Source organism: Arvicanthis niloticus, unplaced genomic scaffold (genome assembly GCF_011762505.2).
Source record: "Arvicanthis niloticus isolate mArvNil1 unplaced genomic scaffold, mArvNil1.pat.X S10, whole genome shotgun sequence".
NCBI classification, from domain to species: domain Eukaryota; kingdom Metazoa; phylum Chordata; class Mammalia; order Rodentia; family Muridae; genus Arvicanthis; species Arvicanthis niloticus.
This window is the reverse complement of record NW_023044982.1, coordinates 430,432-450,558: the sequence shown is the minus strand read 5'-3', so window position 1 is coordinate 450,558 and position 20,127 is coordinate 430,432. Positions and strand designations below refer to the sequence as shown.

Genomic DNA, 20,127 nt, shown 5'->3' with positions numbered 1-20,127 from the left:
CACTCAAGACCCTGCATGGCTGAGAGTGCACAGGCTTGTGTTCCCAACACTTGAAAGACAGGAGGTCTAGAGCTAGGACAATGGCTCAGCAATTAAGAGCACTTGCTGCTCTTATAGAGTACCTGGATTTGATTCTCAGCTTTTGCCTCTCAATTTGCAACTGCCTGTAACTCCAGGTCCAGGAAATCTGATATATATATGTATATATATATATATATATATATATATATATATATATATCTCCCAGCCTTATGTATGTTTATATGTATGTGTATACTTACTTATCAGGCTGAGTCTTTTTTAAGATTTATTTATTTATTTACTTATTTATTTATTTATTTATTTATTATGTGAATACACTGTAGCTGTCTTCAGACACATCAGCTTATCAGGCTGAGTCTTTTTTAAGATTTATTTATTTATTTATTTATTTATTTATTATGTGAATACACTGTAGCTGTCTTCAGACACATCAGCAGAAGGCATCAGATCCCATTACAGACGGTTGTGAGCCACCATGTGGTTGCTGGGAAATTGAACTCAGAACTTCTGGAAGAGTAGTCAGTGCTCTTAACCACTGAGCCATCTCTCCAGTTCTAGGCTAAGTCTTATTACTATGTAGTCAGAATGGAAAATCACTGTGAAGATGTAGATAGACCAGGCTAGACTTGAACTCAGAGATCTGCCTGCCTCCCCAGTGCTAAGATTAAAGTTATGGACCAACATGCTTGGTCTCCAGACAGAAAGCCCCCATTCTCACCCCCCACCCCCCCACACACAGGGTTTCTCTTTGTAGTCCAGGCTGACCTTGAACTCAACAGAGAGACCCATCTCAATAATAATAATAATAATAATAATAATAATAATAATAATAATAATAATAATCTAATTCAGTAAAATATGTAGCTTAGAATTTAGGATGATATAACTTGTATAGTACTGCATGCTCAACTGCAAAATGAGAGGACTTTAAAAATAAAAATGTTTGCCTCGGGATGGAGATGGCTCAGGAGTAAGAGCACTGACTGCTCTTCCAGAGGTCCTGAGTTCAATTCCCAGCAACCACATGGTGGCTCACAACCATCTGTAATGGGATTTCATTCCCTCTTCTGGTATGTCTGAAGACAGCAACCATATACTCACATATATAAAATAAATAAATCTTTAAAAAAAATTGTTTGCCTCGGGTTTTTGTAAATTTTTATTCCATTTTTTTTTTTTTTAGACAGAGTCTTTCTTAATCTAGCCCTGGCCTGGAATTCTTTAGTAGACCAGGCGGGCGTCAGACTCAGAGATCCTCCTGCCTCTGTCACCCAAGGACTGTGATAAAAGGTGTGTAATATTACATCTGGAAGTTTTCTGTACTTTTTAATGAAAAGTGTACATTTTCACTGCTGCTGCTTACATGTAATACTAGTTCATGAGGCCAAGGCAGGAGGATGTCCCTGAATGTGAGACTAGCCCAGACTCCATAGTGATTCCCATGTGGGGCTCAAGAGTGAAACCCCCACCCCCAGCCCCACCAACTCAGAAAACAAAGTTCAAAATTCCATGTTAGAAGTCTCTCAATGACTGGGTTTCTGTCCTCATTGAACTATAGCTGTAGCTCCCCAACCCTAAACAGCCTCCTTCTACAAACTTGCAAAGTCATTACCCCCTTCCTTTCTAGTGTTTCTCTCTTGAAAATAAGTATACTAAGGTAATGCTATCTTATCCCCAGGAATCTACCAAACATGAACCAAATGCTGCCCAACTCAGTGACTCTAGTCCTAAGACTAGGATGAAGCTTGCTTCCTGCTGCAGAGGACCCAGGATTGATGCCCAACACTTACATAGATCGCCCAGTCATTTGTAACCCCAGTTCCAATGGATGCAGGGCTCTATTCTGGCATCTCTGAGCAGTGCATGAACATTATGATATAAATAAGCAAGTTAGGCTGGGAATGCGACTCAGTGATGGAGAAGTTGCCTACTGTGTCAACCCAACTCTATGAACAATCCCTGGGTAGATGTGAACTAATAAGTTGTCACCCCAGGTAAACCACCAATGGTGACATGGGAGCTTCCCACTGAAGTTCAACTTGGCCAGCCAATGAACTTATCAGATTTCTATACAGGATCCTGGGTGAGGTTATATACAGAAGCCTAAGTGACCCCCAAATAGTTACAACACAGTCCCACCCCAACATGACATCCCCATAGCTGCAAAGATGGAACCCTTCCTTCAGCGAACCTTCTGCTCCAACATACTCAGCCTCCTGATAGCAGGAACAGTTCGGGCAGAAATGCATACAGCTGGCATGGGTGCACCACAGGTGAGGGGCTAGTGTCCCTCCCAGAATGGAAGGTCAACAGACATGATCAAGTAACCACAGCTGATATGATAAAGAGGTTAATGGCTCGTGGGCACCAGGGCAGCATATCACAACATACCTCTACTATTTTTTTTTCTAACATGAGAGTCTCCCTATTTACTTTGTGCTGGCCTCTAACCCATATTTTTTCCTGGCTTGGTTTTGCAAGTTTACAGGCCTGTGCTGCTAAAGTCTTGCTTTAAATATAATGTAAATATCCAGGTGTGGGAGGTTCATGTCTTTAACCCCAGCACTCCGGAGGCAAAAACATGATGATCTCATGGAGGCCAGCCTGGTCTCCCTAATGAGTTCTAGGACAACCAGGACTATGTAGAGACTGTGTTTTCAACAAAATAATAATAATAATAATAATAATAATAATAATAATAATAAATAATAATGTAAAATAAGCGAAAAGCAGAAATTAAAATGATTAGGCAAGGCTGAGCATGTTTGTAAATGTTTTTAACCACAGCAGTGCTTGGAAGGCAGAGGCAGGCTGATATCTTTGAATTCAAGGCCAGGCCAGGGTAACATAGTGAGACCTCAAAAACAGGGGTTCGGAAAGTGGAGGGATAGGTCAGTGCCTAAGTGAGTTGGCTGCTTTGAGAACTTGGGTTGAATTCTCAGCAGCCACATGATGGCTTACAGCTCCGATTCTAGGACTCTTCTAGGCTTCACAGGCTCCAGGCATTCATGTGATACAGAGTTCAGGAAATCAACCATTGTGAGATTCAGGTTAGCCTGGGATACATAACAAGATTGTCCCCAAACCAGGGAAATATTCCATTCACCTAAGAGTCTGAATCAAGATCATAGCATATCAAGTGCATACACACTTGGCTACCAGAGATTGGCTGTAGACAGTGCTGAGATCCTCCAGCACTCCTTCCAGCCCAGCTATATTGCTCAGTCTAGCTTAGAACTCCTGAGCTCAAGAAGTAACCTGACCCTCCAACCTCAGTGGAGCAGGATTCTAGGTGGCACTACCAAGGGCCTCATTTGGGGGAAAGAGAGAAGAAGGGTCTCAGTGGAAGTGAGCGACTCACCAGATGGGACAGAGAACTTTCTATCTGCCTGCCTGTGACTCCAAGTTCCCAGAAGTCTTCTCTGGTTCTGCTGCAGCCTTAACACCTTGCTACTCAAATCTCCCCTTCACAGCTGGAACTCAGAGGCAAACTGCTACTAGCTGATTAGAAGTTGGAATCTCCACCCAGCAAACCTCTTAAGGAGGTTTGGTTTTCCTTGTGTTTAGTAATTAAAAGGGAAACTGTGAAATTCAATTGTAAAATCCAAGTGAGTTTCAAAACCTTTGGAAATTCACACCACAAACACCTACACTTCCCAGTGAGTGAGCACTGCCTTAGGCCTTAGGGAACAGATGTAACAAAGCATTTAGTCTGTGTACCTAGACTGAAACCTGAAACCAAACCAATACCAAACAACAGTGGACTTGCAGGCTCTGGCCTGTAGTCCTAACACTTTTGATGTAAAAGCTAGAGGAGTAGAAGTTGAGGACAGCCTGAGCTACATAGTGAGAGGACAGCCTGGATTACATGAAACCCTGTCTCAAACACAGAGTCAAGAAGATGGCTCAGCTAGAAAAGACACTTTATGTCAAGCCTGATTACCAAACAATTCCCTTAAATAGAAATAGAGGCTGAGAAATGGCTTAGTGGTTAAGAGCACTGGCTGCTCTTCCTAGAGGACCCAGCTTCAGTTCCCACCACTCACATGGCAGCTCACAACCTTTTATAACTCCTGTTTCAAGGGAACTAACTTTTCTGCAGACACACACACACACACACACACACACACACACACACACACACACACACACGGTGCACAGACATACATGCACACAGGTAAAACACACACAAAAAAGGAATAAATCTAAATAATAATAACAAAACCCCAAACCTTTCATTCTTTGACATCAAAAGGTTACAAATATTCCATAGAGAAACAGGTCTATGAAGACAGCCATTCTTCATGCCTTCCCTCCACAGAAAGGCACCATGCAGCCAGTGTCACCTGATTTGATTCCCTTCAGACAGGACACTGTTATATCCAGACTTGGATTTGCTGTTGGGTTAATAGCAGCTGCTACTACTGGGTAGAGAATGTCTGTTGGTGGGTCTGTAAACTGCTTGCTTGTCTTCTGGCCTCACCATTCAGCTTTGCTGCCATTTTGGCATCTCGAACAGAACAGCTGTTCCTATGTATCTGTTATCCCAACATGTAGAACCACAGTTTCTAAGTCTGAAAGTACAAAAGGTGAGTTATGTTTAACATCTGATTTAATTATCAAGGATTCAGATTTTCTGTTCTCTCTCTCTCTCTCTCTCTCTCTCTCTCTCTCTCTCTGTTGTCTAGTGTGGTGTGGTGGCATAGGCACCCCAATTTCAGCACTCAGAAAGCAGATGGACCTATAAATTCAAGGCCAGCCTTGTTTATATAGAAAATTCCAACCTGCCTACATAGTGAAGACCTGTCTCAAAACACCACCACCTAAACTACACATTCTGTGTGCTGTATGTCATGTATGGTTGTCAGGTAGGAGTGGTAAGCCTGTCACTCCATGAGAATAGGCGTCAAACACATTTTGCACCTTCTACTGTTACTTGGGTTCCTAAGATTTCACTCTGGTTGTCAGGTGTGGGCCTTTAATCCCAACATTCCAGAGACAAGCACAATTGAACTTCTGTGAGTTCCATGTCAGCCTGGTCTACAAGTGTTGAGGCCTTTACTCTGCCTCAAGGCTCTTGGGGGCTAAGTGCTCTGGTCAAGAGAGAGAGTGGGGCTGCAGGGGCAGGAGACTCGAAGAATGGAGACAAGACAGAAAGTCTGATCAAGTCTCAAGTCTTAAGTCTCTTTTTTATTGAAGGGAATTCTGAGGTATTTATAAGCTTTTGCCACATGCCTTGCAGGTGTGGATATGATGTAAGCCTTACATGTGTCTATAGCGTGGATAGCACGTGCACCGTGTGCCTTACAGGCATGTATGGTGTAGATAGCTCATGGACAGCACATGAACTGCATGCCTTGCAGGCGTGGCTACCACGTGCGCCTTGCAGCTGGGGGATGTAAACAGCAACACAAAATATGTGGGATATCAGAGTGTGCTTCAGCTGTTGTAGGCTATTGAAAACCAAATCTCTTATCAGGGTATATGGTTCCAGATGGCTGCAAAGATAATCTAGCCACTTTCTGCTAAAAGTCGGCTCTCAACATACAAGAGCTTGTTCCAGGACAGCCAGGGTTACACAAAGAATCTCTGCCTTGAAAAACAAAACCACAAAGAAAAGAAATCCATTTCTATACTTACTTAAATCAACAAAAACAAATGCAATGCTATCTCAACTAGTCCAAGAACGGAATTTGACAAGACTCATCTACACATTCATGATTTTCTTTGCATTACCCCACTCACCCACCCACCCCAAAGCAATGTGTCCAGTGGCACAATCCACCTTTAAACTTGCTGTCTGGCCAAGGATGACCTTGAATTCCTGATCCTTGCCCCCACCTCCACTTTCACCTCCTCAATCCTAATCCTGCAGCCCTTTAAGACAGGTGGGGCGACCTCCCAATATAAAACTATTTTGTTGTTACTTTACAACTGTAGTTCTGCTGCTGTTATGGAACGGAATGTAGATAGCTGACGTGCAGCACATTTGGTATTTGATCACAGGTTGAGAACTAGTGCCCTAAATGATGGGATTAGATGCTAAGAGCTGCTGTGTGTTTTCTTTAGTGCTGAGGATTGAACCAGGTGTCAGGCATGCTGGGCACATCTCCAGGCAATGTGTATCATTGCTTCAGGTAACCCAGACTGTCCGTAGACTCTCTGTGTAACTAAACGTGACTTTGAACTTCTTATACTCTTGCTTCTGCCTCACAAGAGTTAGGACTATAGCTGTGTGCCAGTGTACATGACTTTTAGTATTCTTTCCATCTTGTGTAATAAGCCTAATTAGCTTAATACTGCTCTTTTAATTCTTTGGAGAATTTCTGAGACTCTTCATTCAAGGTTAAAAGAATTAGATGAAGCATTTAACCTTGGGAAAGTTGGTCAAAAATGTCAAAAGTTTTAAATCACTTAATAAAAACAAGTAGACCCAGATCATGATGAAACAAAAGCCTTTTCATTTACCAGAGGGATAACTAGAAGGGTTTAAAAGTGAAGACAGGAAGTTATATGTTAAAGGAAATAAAAGACTGTCTCTGTTTGTTCCTCTACCCAGAACTATCACTAGGTAGTCTGGAAGGGACAGGAGTGCTTACAGCTCAAGACAACACTCTGTCTCAAGAAACAATGCTCATCCTTTCAGAGGCCTTCATGATATGGTCCCAAAAGTTTAAAAAAGAAAAAGGTCTATTTTGCTGTGTGTGTGTGTGTGTGTGTGTGTGTGTGTGTGTGTAGGTTACCTGTAGAGGCCATAAGAGGACATTCGATTCCGTGGAACTACTGTTTCCAGAGTCATCCCTAATGTGAGTGGCAAGACCTAACCTCTGGCTCTTCAGAGAGCAGTAAGCCCTCTTAAGCCCTGAGCCCTCCATCTTTCAAGCTCTGGTCCCTTCCCATCTTAGATCTTCTTCTTAACCATAGTTCTGGGACTCCCAGAAGGCTATTGCACTTTAACATGACCTTTGGTGTAATTTCCTCCATAGTTAGGACTATAGCTGTGTGCCACTGCATATGACTTTTAGTGTTCTTTCCATCATATGAAATAAGGCTGATTAGCTTAATGCTGCTCCATTAATTCTTTTGAGAATTTCTGAGACTCTCAGTTCAAGGTCAAAAGGATTAGATGAAGCATTTAACCTTGGGAAAGTTGGTCAAAAATATCAAAAGTTCTTTTTTGTGTGTGTGTGTGTGTGTGTGTGTGTGTTTCTAGACAGGGTTTCTCTGTGTAGTCCTGGCTGTCCTGGAACTCACTCTATAGACCAGGCTGGCCTCGAACTCAGAAATCCACCCGTCTCTGCCTCCCAAGTGCTGGGATTAAAGGAATGCGCCACCACTGCCTGGGCCAAAAATGTCAAAAGTTTTATTTAAATCATTTAATAAAAATAAATAGACCCTGATCATGATGAAACAAAAGTATTTCCATTTACCAGAAGGATAACTAGAAGAGTTTAATTGCTCAGACAAGAAGTTACATATTAAAGGAAATAGAAGACTGCCTCTGTTTGTTCCTGTCCCCAGTGCTAGAACTAGGTAGTCTGGAAGGGCAGGAGGAGTGCTTACAGCTCAAGGCAGCACTATGGGCTTACTTTTTCTCCTAGTGGCAATGTTGATCAAAAGTGGGAGGGAAAGAGACTATGCCCAAGACAGAGTGACCCAGGAATGGCAATGAGCTCCCAGTTCACCCTGTTAGAGTTGTTTTCTCAAATCACTCAATTGTAGACTGATGAGTGTCACCATCAATGTGGGAGTGTGTGAGTGCACAGTTGTCAGCTACACTTATTCAGTGACAGGCAGACACCCAGAGCTGCCCCTAGGACCACAAGGGTACACAGGAAAGAGCAATAAAAGCCACCACAGGATCATATTGAGTCTGCCCCTGGTGTATGTCCATTCTGTAAATGTACCACAGTTTCTGTTTCCATTCTTCCATTGAGGGACTTCTGGGTGGATTCCAGCTTCTGGCTATTTTAAATAAGGCTGCAATGAACATAGTGGAGCATGTGCCCTTGTAGTATGGTGAAACATCTTTGAGTATGTGCCCAGAAGATATATAGCTGTGTCTTCAGGTACAATTATTTCAAGTTGGTTTTTTTTTTTTTTTTTGAGGAACTGCCATATTGATTTCCAAAGTGTTTGTACCAGCTTACAATTCCAGAAGAAATGGAGGAGTGTAGCTTTTCTCAACGATCTCCCCAGCATCTGCTGCTACCTAAATTTTTTATATTACCCAACGTGATTGTTATAAGGTGAGATCTATGAGTAATTTTGATTTTCATTTCACTAATGACTAAGGGCTTTCACCATTTTCCTTAAGTGCTTCTAGGCCATTCCAGATTCCTACAAAAGAATTCTCTGTTTAGCTATGTATTACAATTTTTAATTGGGTTATTTGGTTTTCTAGAGTTTAACTTACTCAGTTCTTTGTATTTTTGGATGTTAGCCCTTTATTGGAGGTAGGGTTAGTAAAGATCTTTCCCAAATCTGTTGGATGCTGTTTGGTCTTATTGATGGTGTCTTTTGCTTTACAGAGGTATTTCAGTTTCATGAGGTCCCATTTGTCAATTGTTGATCTTAGAGACTGAGTAACTGTTGTACTGTTCATGAAACTTTCCCCTGTGTCAACATGTCCAGTGCTATTTCCCACTTTCTGATGTATTAGATTCAATGTATTTGGTTTTATGTGGAGGTCCTTAATCCACTTGGATGCAAGCTTTCTATAAAGAGATAGAAATAGATCACTTTACATTCTCCTACTGGCAGACATCAAGTTAGACCAGCACCATTTGTAGAAGATGCTTTCTTTTTTCATTGTATGGTTTTAGAGTCTTTGTCAAAGATAAAATATCCATAGGCATGTGGGTATATTTTTGGGTCTTCAATTCTATTGCATTGATCAACTAGTCTGTGTCATTACCAATATCATGTGGTTTTTATCACTGTTAATCTTTAGTAGAGCTTGAGGACAGGGATAGTGATTCCAACAAAAAGTGCTTTTATGGTTCAGAATTGTTTTTCAGTCCTGGGTTATTTTGTTATTCCACATGAAGTTCAGAACTGCTCTTTCTAGCTCTGCAAAGAATAGAGTTGGACTTTTCATGGGGATTGCACTGAATCTGTAGATTGCTTTTGGTAAGATGGCCATTTGACTATAGTAAACCTACAATTCTATGAGCATCAGACAGCTTTCCCTCCTCTGAGATCATCTTCAGTTTCCTTTTTCATGGACTTTGCATTATTCTCATAAAGACCTTTCACTTACTTGTTTAGAGTTTCAAGAAGATATTTTACATTATTTGACTATTGTGAAGGATTTTGTTTCACTAATTTCTTTTTCAGCTCATGTGTCCTGTGTATGGAGGAAGGCTACTGGTTTGTTTGAATTAATTTTATATCTACCCACATTGCTGAACCTGTTTTTCAATGTAGGATTTCTCTGGCAGAATTTTGGCGGTCACTTATGTATGCTATCATATCATCCACAAGTAGTAATACCTAGAATTCTTTACTGCTTGTATCCCGGTGACTTTATTTTGTTGTCTTATTTGCTCTAGCTAGAAGTTCTAGTATTGTATTAAAAAAATAGAGACTGGGGAGTATTGACTTGTCTTTGATTTTAGTGAGAATGTTTCAAGTTTCACTCAATTTAATTTCATACTGGCTGCTGATTTCATCTTTATGGTCTTTATTAAGTTCAGGCATGTGCCTTCAATTCCTGATCTCTTCAAGACTTTTAACATGAAGAAATCTCGAGGGTGGGGGGGAGGGAATCCAGCAGCAGGGTCCCGGGCGGGCTTCCCACATCACCAGCGGAGGTCATGCAGCTGTCGGTGGGCGGGCCGGCGGCTACATCAACAAGGTTCCAGGGTTCCAAAAGCTGGGAATCAGGCGGAGAGACCATGCTACACGTGGAGTCAGGTTTTCCAAAGCTTTATTGTTCATGACCTGGTTATTGGATGTAAGTGGTACACGCTTCTCCCGCCAAAAGCCAGGGGAGACCAAACTCTTAAGGGAGAAAGGGGAGGGAATAATTTAATTAGCTATGCCCCTGGCCTTTTGATAATTCATTAATATTTAAATCTCTGGAGGTGGAGACTTGTTAATCAAGCCCTCTACCTGTGTCCTACCGTGACTAAAGGTGTCAGGTTAAATGAAGTTACCTCATCCAAGGCCCAACAGAAAATCTCATTCTTTGTTGGGTCTTTGTGTGTCTTAGTTATCAATGTAAATGTGACATCATGAAATGAATTGGGTAGTGTTTCTTCTGTTTTATTTTGTGGAATTGTGTGAGGAGTGCTAGCATTATGTCTCCTTTGAAAGTCAAAGAATTTTGCACTAAAACGGTCTGTCCCTGTGCTTCTTTTCATTTGTAGACTTTTAATGACTGCTACTATTTCCTTAGGTGTTATGGGTCTGTTTAGATAGTTTACTTGATTCTGATTTTACGTTGGTATGTGGTATCTAGAAAATTATCCATTTTTTTCCCTATCTTATAGGTTTGGATGTGCATAAATGGAGAAACCACTTAATGATGCAAAATGAACTCCCAGCGTTTTGGCAGAGCAGCAATGAGGCACAGGAAGATAAGTGGGGGCTCTCCAGGAATATGATCAAAGTTATTTTAAATATTTAGGGAAAGGCCGTGATACCCACCATTTCACATGTAAACCTCATTGTGCTTCTTGTGTTAGTTTTGATTTTTAATTTGTTTGTTTCGTGTTGTATTTGTTACTTTTCATTTTGTGTTGTTGTTCTTATTGTGGTTGTTGTTATTGATGGTTTTTGTTGATATTTGTTTTGTTTTGAAACATGATCTCTATGTGTAGCACCTATTTTTCTGGAATTTGTAGAAGAGGCTGATCTTGAAATCAGAGATCTGCCTGCCTCTGCTGCCTCAAAGTTGGCCTGTGAAACAGTGTCTGAATACAGATGTGATTAAAAAGTCCTAACATTCTTTCTTTTTGTTTCCCCTATATGGATGCCTGTCTGCCTGCCTGTATTTTACATTTTTGCATTGTGTGGTTGGATGGATCACATGGAAGCTAGCAAAGGGCAATAGGTTGGTGGAACTGGAGACAGATTTTTGTTTTAGTTAAATAAAAGCAAAGTTTTTTTTTCTTAGTTTTGGGATTTGGTGCATGTGACCATTCCATGACACTCTCATGGAGGTCAAGTATATATTTTATGGAATCAGCACCCTCTTTTCAGAGATTAAAGTCGGGTGATGATGCTGATGCAGGCATCAACTTTACTTGCTGAGCCATTTCAAAGAAGCCCCTTATCATACATGTACATAGCATACATGTCTTTGTGTTTAGGTTACCTCACTCACTATCTTATATTCTATTTGAATCAATTTCCTTGCAAAATTCCCGATATCCTTGATTTTAATCTCTAAATAGTAGTCCAATGTGTAGATGTACCACATTTTTTTATCCATTTTTCATTTGAGGGACATGTAGGTTTCTTGTGATTCCTATTAGAAATTAACTTGCCATGAATATTATTAATGAAGTGTCCTTATGGCATAGTAGAACATCTTTTGGGAATGTGCTAGGAAGTGATACTTCTGGGTCTTCCAGTATAAATCCCCCAATTTTAAAACAAAAAATAATTGATTTACATCACAGTTGGTTCTCAAATCAGTGATGGCTCAAAATGTAGAGAAGCTTCAAGCATACATTCTATACTAGTTCTGTACCCAGACTACAGCTTGGCTTCCTGTTTTCCATTCTTTCTTTGGATTCCTCTTTCATAGTACTGATAACTGCATCCAGGGCTTTCATTGGGCTAGGGAACAGCTATTCTGCCAGCTCTGGTAGTACACACTTTTAATCCCCACACTCAGATTGCATGTGAATATCATGACCTGGAGGCTAGTCTTCTTACCATGAGTTCCAGACAGGCAAGATATAGAGCTATAGAGCTACACATACATACACACACATGCGTGCACACACACACACACACATGCGTGCACACACACACACACAAGCACACACACTCACACAAAGAAAGAGACAAAGAGACAGAGAAACAGAGAAAAACAGTGACAGAGACAGAAAGAAAAAGAAAGAAGACAAAGATAGACAGAGACATAATGACAAGGAAAGAGAGACAGCCAGCAAGAGAACATTGCTGTGGAGCTTTTGTTATGAGGCATTCAAGACAGCAGGGACTGGGATGAGATTTCTGTGTATGTCTTGTCATTTCTCAAGAGTAAAAAATTGTGTCCTGCATCCTAAATGCACTAAACGTCATCTTTCTTCATGGAGGACATGGCTAGAATTTATAAAATCCTCATCCAGAGAACATATTCATTCTTGAGTTGGAACCATAGCCATTAAGCACAAACACATATTCCTCAGCCTCTGTCCTGAAGGTCCATCACCAGCTAAACTACCTTTAGATTTTTGTATTTTGTAAAAAGTAATCGCAATATGTTTAACCAATGTATGAAGAAATTAACCAATGTTTGTTTTGATGCATTAACTTACATTTTAAAATATTTATTTCAATTTGTTTCTAATTAGATAAATGACTTTGTGTTTTAGCATGTGTAGGTGACTCAAGTGTTCCTAGAGAATAGAGGAAAATGTCAGACAGCTGTAATTGGAGATACAGGTACTTGTGGGTACTGGGAATCAACCCCTCCTTTTCTGGAAGAGCTCCAAGCTTTGTATGCCCTTGAGCCATATCTCCAAATGATTCCATATAGCATTTAGGATAGGGTCTCATGAGTCATAAGATTATAAAGTCTTTCTGGGGAAAGAACATGTTGGGTCATTATTTACTCTGAAAAATCCAGGAGGAGGAAGGGGCAGAGACAAGGGGACACATGATTATTGGCCCAGGGTAAGCACAATACCCAAGTATGAATTTGTCAAAAAACTAACTCAGTAAAACAAAACAAAAATGCTCATATTCAGAACTGATTATTGGAATGTATGACAAATTATACTTGGTTGTGGGAGAAGAGCAAATCAGGCTGCAGGACCTCCCCAAGAAAGAGACACAGCTTAAAAATCATAACACTCTAATACAAAGAGACTCCTGGGTAAAGTCAGAATTATATTTTATAAAAATGTGTCCATACAGTGCAGAAGAGTATCTAAGAGGACAGCCAAAATGTGGATGCCATCCAGAGGCAGAATGACACAGAGTCCTCCTATTTAATTGCATTATGCTCTTTATAATGTCTTCTTTATCTCCTGTGCTTCCTCTAGCGTCCCTCATTCTATGAAAGTGCTGGGAGGAAAGCTATACAAATTTCATATATTGCTGCTCTCCAATGGTGTGTTTTTCCTGTAGACATAAGGCTGAAAATAAGCTTATGGTTCTCCATGTCTACACAGTTATTTTAAATCTGAAAACTTTTATTAGAATTAAAATGAAATGAAATAATTCTTTCCAAAGTCCATTCAGAAATGGTTAAATACACATGGCCAATGCCTCTAATCAATCACTTGACTCCTGCCTTCCATTTCTCAGAGCCCAGAAAAGACCTCACTTTATATATCCCCAACAAGAACATTGCCTGGCCACCAAATTATAAAGAGCCTAACAATCTAGACATATTAATTACAGAGCAGACCTGTTTTGGCTGCCTTATATTCGGGACAGTGTCCATAAGCTCAGAATAAAGTTGTATAAATCTGTCTGGAAGAAGACCCATGTTATTATAGATCTCATCTGGGGGAGGGTACTTCACCAGGGTCAGCTTTGTGAGGTTGGCAGTATGCTGCAGCAGCTTCTTCAGGCTGCCCATGGACAAGACATTCTTCCCAAAATTGACTTCGGTGAGCTGGGAACACTGGCTCAGCGCAGGCAGGAGGGCACTCATTTGCGAGTCCATGATCATACAGCCCTTCAGTTTTAATGTCTGCAAAGTGGCTGTCAGTCTTTGTAACAGGCTTCCTGGAAATGCATCATTTAAATGTACGAAGGTGACACCACTCAGGTCCAGGTGTTGGAGCTTCTGGATGCTTGGACACTGGGACAGGTAGTTCATATCTGATTGTGACAGCAAGCAGTGAGTGATAGCAAGCGTCTCTAATGGACTCTCCAAAAACCTAGAGAGAAAGACAAAGATAAAAACTTTATATCACTCAAGATCAATAGTGGCAGAAGATAACCTGTAACTTCAAGGTAGCAGAGTCACCTTATTCCTAGGTCATTCTCAGACCATTATTAACATCAAGGCGGGAAGCTCCATGAAGAATGGCTAATGATTTAATGTCATGTTCTTCTAGGTAGGACATTAGCTATCACTGTCTGTGCTACTGACTCAGCTCTACAGTTCACTCTCATCTGGTAAACAGAAAACATGTTTGGAGACAGATGATGGAAGCATGAGAACACAGTAGAATCAACTGGGAACCACTCAGAACCATCCCCAGCTCTGTCACCATGTGCTCCAGCTTCCACACACAGCCTCTGATCTGTTCATAGGGTTTCCCTATGACCACAGTCATTCACTCATTTCCCATCTACTGTGCTCAAACTTCCTTTGAACCATTGGAAGTCAAAGAAGGTGGAAACTGTTCATATACTTTTGAGGACAGAGTTGACATGAGAGGACATGTGGTATAAGATCTCATACCTTTTATAGATCCATTTTCCTGTGATCTGGGTTTTTCAAGAAACCTTTTCTAATTCATGGACACAGTCGTGACAGTTTGAATTTATTAAAATGAGAAATCAGGATGCAATAGCAGCATAAAGTACTATATCAATTATTCTAAGCTCACATTTATATACATTTAACACTGGCTGGCAAAACACTATATAAACTGATGTTTAATGTAAAGCAACCCAACAACAAAATACTTTGCTCACCCCAGGGTAATGCTCACTGTTCTTTCTTACCTGAGCACTTGGTCTAGTCGACCATTCAGGAAGGAGACATCATTCAAATAGAGATGCTGGAGCTTATTCAGTTTGGAGAACTGGGAAAAGATCTCTGTAAAACAGGCTTCCATCTCTAGGTCCCCAGACAAATGCACAGGTACATAGATTTCCTTGAAAGTGAGTTTCTGAAGGTTTTTCATCTGGCCCAGGCCAGGGGCTAGCAGTGCTAGTGTGTGAATGTCCCACTGTGTCCTTATTTCTACTTCCTGGATTGAGTCTGTATCAAAAACCTCCAAAACATCCCGTGGGTCACAGGTAGGATAGTCCTGAAACTCTAACTTCTTACAGATGACCTGTATCACATCTTTCCTCTGCTTGGCCCACTGATAAAAATACTTTAGATAATTAGAGGGATGGTGGTATGTGAAGAAATGATTCATCAATACAGTCATTGGCTGTTTCTTGTCTGGAATGGGATGATTTCCCATAGCTTGGTTGGTGCCAACGACATCCGGAGAGCAGTCCATATGCTGTCTTCCAGCCCAACCCTTCCAGAAGTCGAGGTGGGCATCTCGTAAATCAAGCACTTGTAGTTTGCACCTCCTGTGAGTAAAGTAGAAGGAAGTTCATATGGCAGTAGACAAAGTGTAATCTGCATCACCCATAATTCAACTTCTTCTAAATAAATTCTTTGAACACACAGCTTCCACTTCTAGTGCTGGGGAAGAGGCAGGGAGAGACTCACTGCATATTGGCCATTTCTCTTCTCAGCTGTCCTACATACACCACCGTTCTGTTGCTTCATTTCCATTCTAGAAGATACTGACTCCCACAATCAGAATCCTCTGATTCACTTTGGACATTTTGAATACTATATTTACTTCCATTCATACAAACTTCCTCCAATACTACCAAGGTTTTACTTACTTGGGTCGATCCTTTCGTGCCATCAGCAAATCAAGGCCATCTAGCACAGCTTTGAAAGACTCCAGGTGGAGAGTCTTCTTCAGGGCTTTTAAAGGTAGGCAGGGGAAGGGCCATGCTGCCACCATCTGCCTCAGGATGTTAGGTGGTTTGCTGGTAAATGCATCCTTGAAGAGTGGTGGGAAGAAATGCAAGGGCAGGTTCTCCAGAGCAGAGATAGCCAAGGCTTCATCTTTCAGCAGGCTTCTTCTTGCCAGCTGCTGGAGTGTTGGTGGGGCCCTGAAGCTCATCACGACTTTTAGGTATGCAGATGCTGTGGAAATATCCAAAGGAAAAAATAGTTCATTTAAAACAACTTCAGCAAGCCTCTCCACACCCCACTCCCCACTAATTACATAAACCAGGCAGGGGTCCAATCCCTGGTCTGGTGACATTGCAAATCCTGTAATTCAGATTACTGGATATCTGTCTTCTCATCGCCACAGTTCCTTCAAGGTCCTCCTGGTAACATATAAGCACCATGTAAACACATCTTCCCTGAAATCTGCACAATCTGACATAATGTTCCTGTGAGTCCTACACTAAAATGTAACAGGAGACTCACACATGAATCTGACACTTTTCTGGGAAACAATTATTGTTTTACTAATATCAATGGAACAGTATATTGTATTAAATGGATAAAATTTTACTTAAATACTGTTTAGAAGCAGGAACCATAACTGGAGCTCTAAACTGTTATCTAAATATTGAATGCACTGAGGCCCTCCACAGTTTTCTCCTATTAAAGGCTTCCTTCATTCTTTCCACAACCTATCCTCCCACCTTCATCAGACCTGGGGAATCTGAACCATTCAGGTAACCCTCCCTTCCCCACCATCTTCCCTGCTCATTGAGTCCTCTCAGGCCTCCTAATCTGCCCTAAGCACCCTGTGTTCCCTCTGAATATGCAATCTCCTAACACCTTCAGCAGACCTGTGGATCAGAAACCATACAGGTAAGCATCCATTCCCTCTCACATCTTTTCTGCTCCCTAAGACCCCTGGGGCAAATCAAGCTTCCTGGAGCATCCTTCTATCTCAGGGGACCCTCATTTCTCTTGCCCTTCTTCTCTCATCTTAAACAGACTTGTGTGTCCTGAACTATACAGATAAGCCATTTATTTTCTTCACATGATGAATCCTCTGGGGCAAGTTAAGCTGCCCTGAGTGGAATTCTCTCCCAATGTAATGTACAATCCCTGGTGACCTCAAACATTTTTTGTCATGGCACAAAGACACCTGTTCAACTATGTTTATAGAAGATTTCTGTTAATAGTCACAAACTGTAAGCAGCCAGAAATGGTCACAGCTGAAGACTGACAAAGACATTGTGGCACATCTACACAATGGAATATTATCCAGCTATTAGAAACAAAGGCAGAATAAATTTTGGAGGCCAATGGATATCACAGGAGAATATCATGCTGAGTAAGATAACCTGGTCAGAAAAGAATATACATGGTATATACTCACTAAAAGGTAGATAGTAGCCTCAATATACAGGATAAGCATGCTATGCTCTACAGACACAAAGAAGCTAAACAAAAAGGAAAGAACAAATGAGGATGCTTGAATCTCACATAGGAGGATAAAATACTGATCAGAGGCAGATGGTAGTAGGAAATGGGGTGGGAGAGAGGATGGGGAGCATAATGTTTAGGGTCAGGACCAGTTGTGGTCAGAAACAAGCAAAGATGCAAATTGGCCATGAGAATGAATGGAAATCTGACAGGGATGGGTAGTTGGGGTATCTCCAGGATCAGACATAAAACTGAGATAAGGCAGGTACCCAATAATATGGGGTTGAATTTGTCTGTTACTCTTAGTTTAGGGGAATTTGATCCTGAAGTAGCCACCTACTTTAGCCAGGTGGAAACTCCAGTAGAGCAATAGGGACAATGCCCAACTACAAGATCATGACTAAAAATTTATCTTGTGTCCAAGAAATACCAGGATGGTACATAGCTTTAATGCAGCTTGATTTCACATAGTCCCAAACATGGTTAAGTGGTCTATCTCAGGCAGTTGACTATATGTATGATTTATTCATCTGGCTGCTCTGCCTCATGGGACCACAGCAGGGGAAGAAGCACCCAATCTCACAGACTTGATGTGCCAGGGTGGAGATATACCTAGGACAGGCCCACCTACTCATAGCAGAAGGCTAGGGGAGTAAGGGAAATGTTGAGGGAGGGGTTAGTGAATTGGAGTCAGAAAGAACAAAGCAATCAATCAAAAAAAACAGATTGAATGCTTAAAATAGTCAATTTGATCCTTTCCAAGAACTCATACCCAGGTATTCTCCCATAGAGAATTTTCTTCCTTGTCATTTCATAAGTCTATTATGTTCATTTTGAATGAAAATTTTTGTAAGGTAGATTAGAGTAGTTCAGGATATGTGGTGTTTTTTCAGTATGGCTGAATCCTTGAATATTGCCTCCTTTACCCACTATACACAAGCAGAGCAGGGCAGCCTCAGGTCTCAGGAGGTAGAGGCTGAACATTTAATGTTTCATGACACTTGGGTACATATGGACTTCAGTCTATCTGGGGCTAAATGAGGTTGGCTGCTTTAAAATAACCAAAGAAAGCAAGCAAGCATGTGTCAGGCCTTGGACGAGGTAACTCCATTTAACCTGCACCTTCAGTCACATAACACACAGGTTGAGGGGGTGATTAGCAGGTCTCCACCTCCAGAGATTAAAATATTAATGCTATTATTATTATTATTATTATTATTATTATTTTATTAATGTTATCTAAAGGCCGTGTCGAGTGAAAAATTATGAAGACCATTTTATGAAATATATATAGGCTTTTTCTTTACCCTAAACCTGAGCAAGAATGCAAGTTCCAGAAAGCCAAACTGGATGTAAGATTTCAGGCTTTCACTGCCCTGGGACACATTCCGGATGGAGGGCGGCATTATTCCTGAATCAGAGGACACTTGCTGGATTAACATTCCTCAAGCCTCAGGGTGGGGCTATGGCAAGTGAGAAACAGTTAACCTGAACTAGTTGGTAATGACAGGGTAGGGCACAGTGACATGGTAAAACTACATTTTTGAGAAGAATGAGTATGCAGAGTGATTTTCACGTGAATCTATATCATTTAGGGTGGGTTCCTCTGAAATGTTCCACTGTTCTTGGTTACCTCCCCTTGAGGTTTTCCCAGTGTTACAGCCTGCTTCCCTGTCTTACCACAGTTATATTCATGTCTGAGGCCTACTTCTTTGTTCTAACTTAAGACTTGGATTTTTGACTGAAATAACTTCTCTATTTTAGCCTAAAATTAGATTCCTGCCTGAACTGACTTTGTTATCATGGCCCAATGTCAGATTCCTAGCTAAAGTACTTTTCCTAGCCTTTGGCCAATGTTGTATTCCTTCCAAGCAGCCCCAAAAGTGCTCTCTCTCTCTCTCTCTCTCTCTCTCTCTCTCTCTCTCTCTCTCTCTTTCTGGTTTTGGATTTTATAGTTCAACAATACTTTGTTTTGATTGCAGACAGGAGTTTAGAATGCCTATACCCTGAGAGGCTTCACCCAGAACCTGACTAAGACTACTGTGAGAACAAAATTTGAAAGCAGCATTGTAACAATAACAAAAATTCATGGTCAGCAAAGACCACCAATTTGTTAAATATAGTCATAATAAAAATATTAAGCCCCTGCAGGAGCAGGGTGACACAAATGAAAAGGCATGCTAAGATGTGCCCAGACAAGTCCAAACAAGCCCAAGTGAGTAGTGGGCCATCTGGTGTTTACTTTTCTCTCTCCCTTTCTGAGAAGTCCAAGGTTTCATGGTCAAAAGTAACTAGTCATCTGCCAGCTCACACGCAGCCACTTCTGAAAGTTGCTGATGTTTGAAATATCCAATCATATGTAAGCGTGCCAAATTTTCCTGCTCTCCCCAACCCCTACCCATAAATATCCCAAATTTCCTGGGTTCTGGGCCGGAACCTCTATCTCCTGCATGAGATATGTTCCGGCCCATGGGCCCTCGTCATTAAACCTCCTCTGCAATTGCATCAAAAAGGTCTCTCGTGTGTCCTTGGGTTTCTGCAGTTCCGGACTTGGGTGAGGGTCCCCTTGTGTGGAGGTCTTACAACACTCACATACAAATAGTGGATGGAGCTTGGGGACTCTTAGGGAGTATAGGGGGATTGCAGGCTTTGAAGGGAATAGGAACTACATAGGAAGACACACACATTCAAAAATCAGACACTTAAGGCTCTCAGAGATGGGACCAGCAATCAAAGAACATACAGGGTCA

The 20,127-nt window shown here is 41.2% G+C and overlaps 1 protein-coding gene across 1 annotated transcript; it reads right to left on the bottom strand.

The window, feature by feature from the left end:
* Window positions 1-13,591: 13,591 nt before the first annotated feature.
* Window positions 13,592-16,106, bottom strand: LOC117696041 (PRAME family member 12-like). Its single transcript, XM_034486646.2, has 3 exons — window positions 15,820-16,106; window positions 14,911-15,495; window positions 13,592-14,114 (listed from the first exon to the last, which is right to left on the bottom strand). Exons 1-3 carry the CDS (start codon window positions 16,104-16,106, stop codon window positions 13,592-13,594), a joined length of 1,395 nt encoding a protein of 464 aa, XP_034342537.1.
* Between the last annotated feature and the right edge of the window lie 4,021 nt (window positions 16,107-20,127).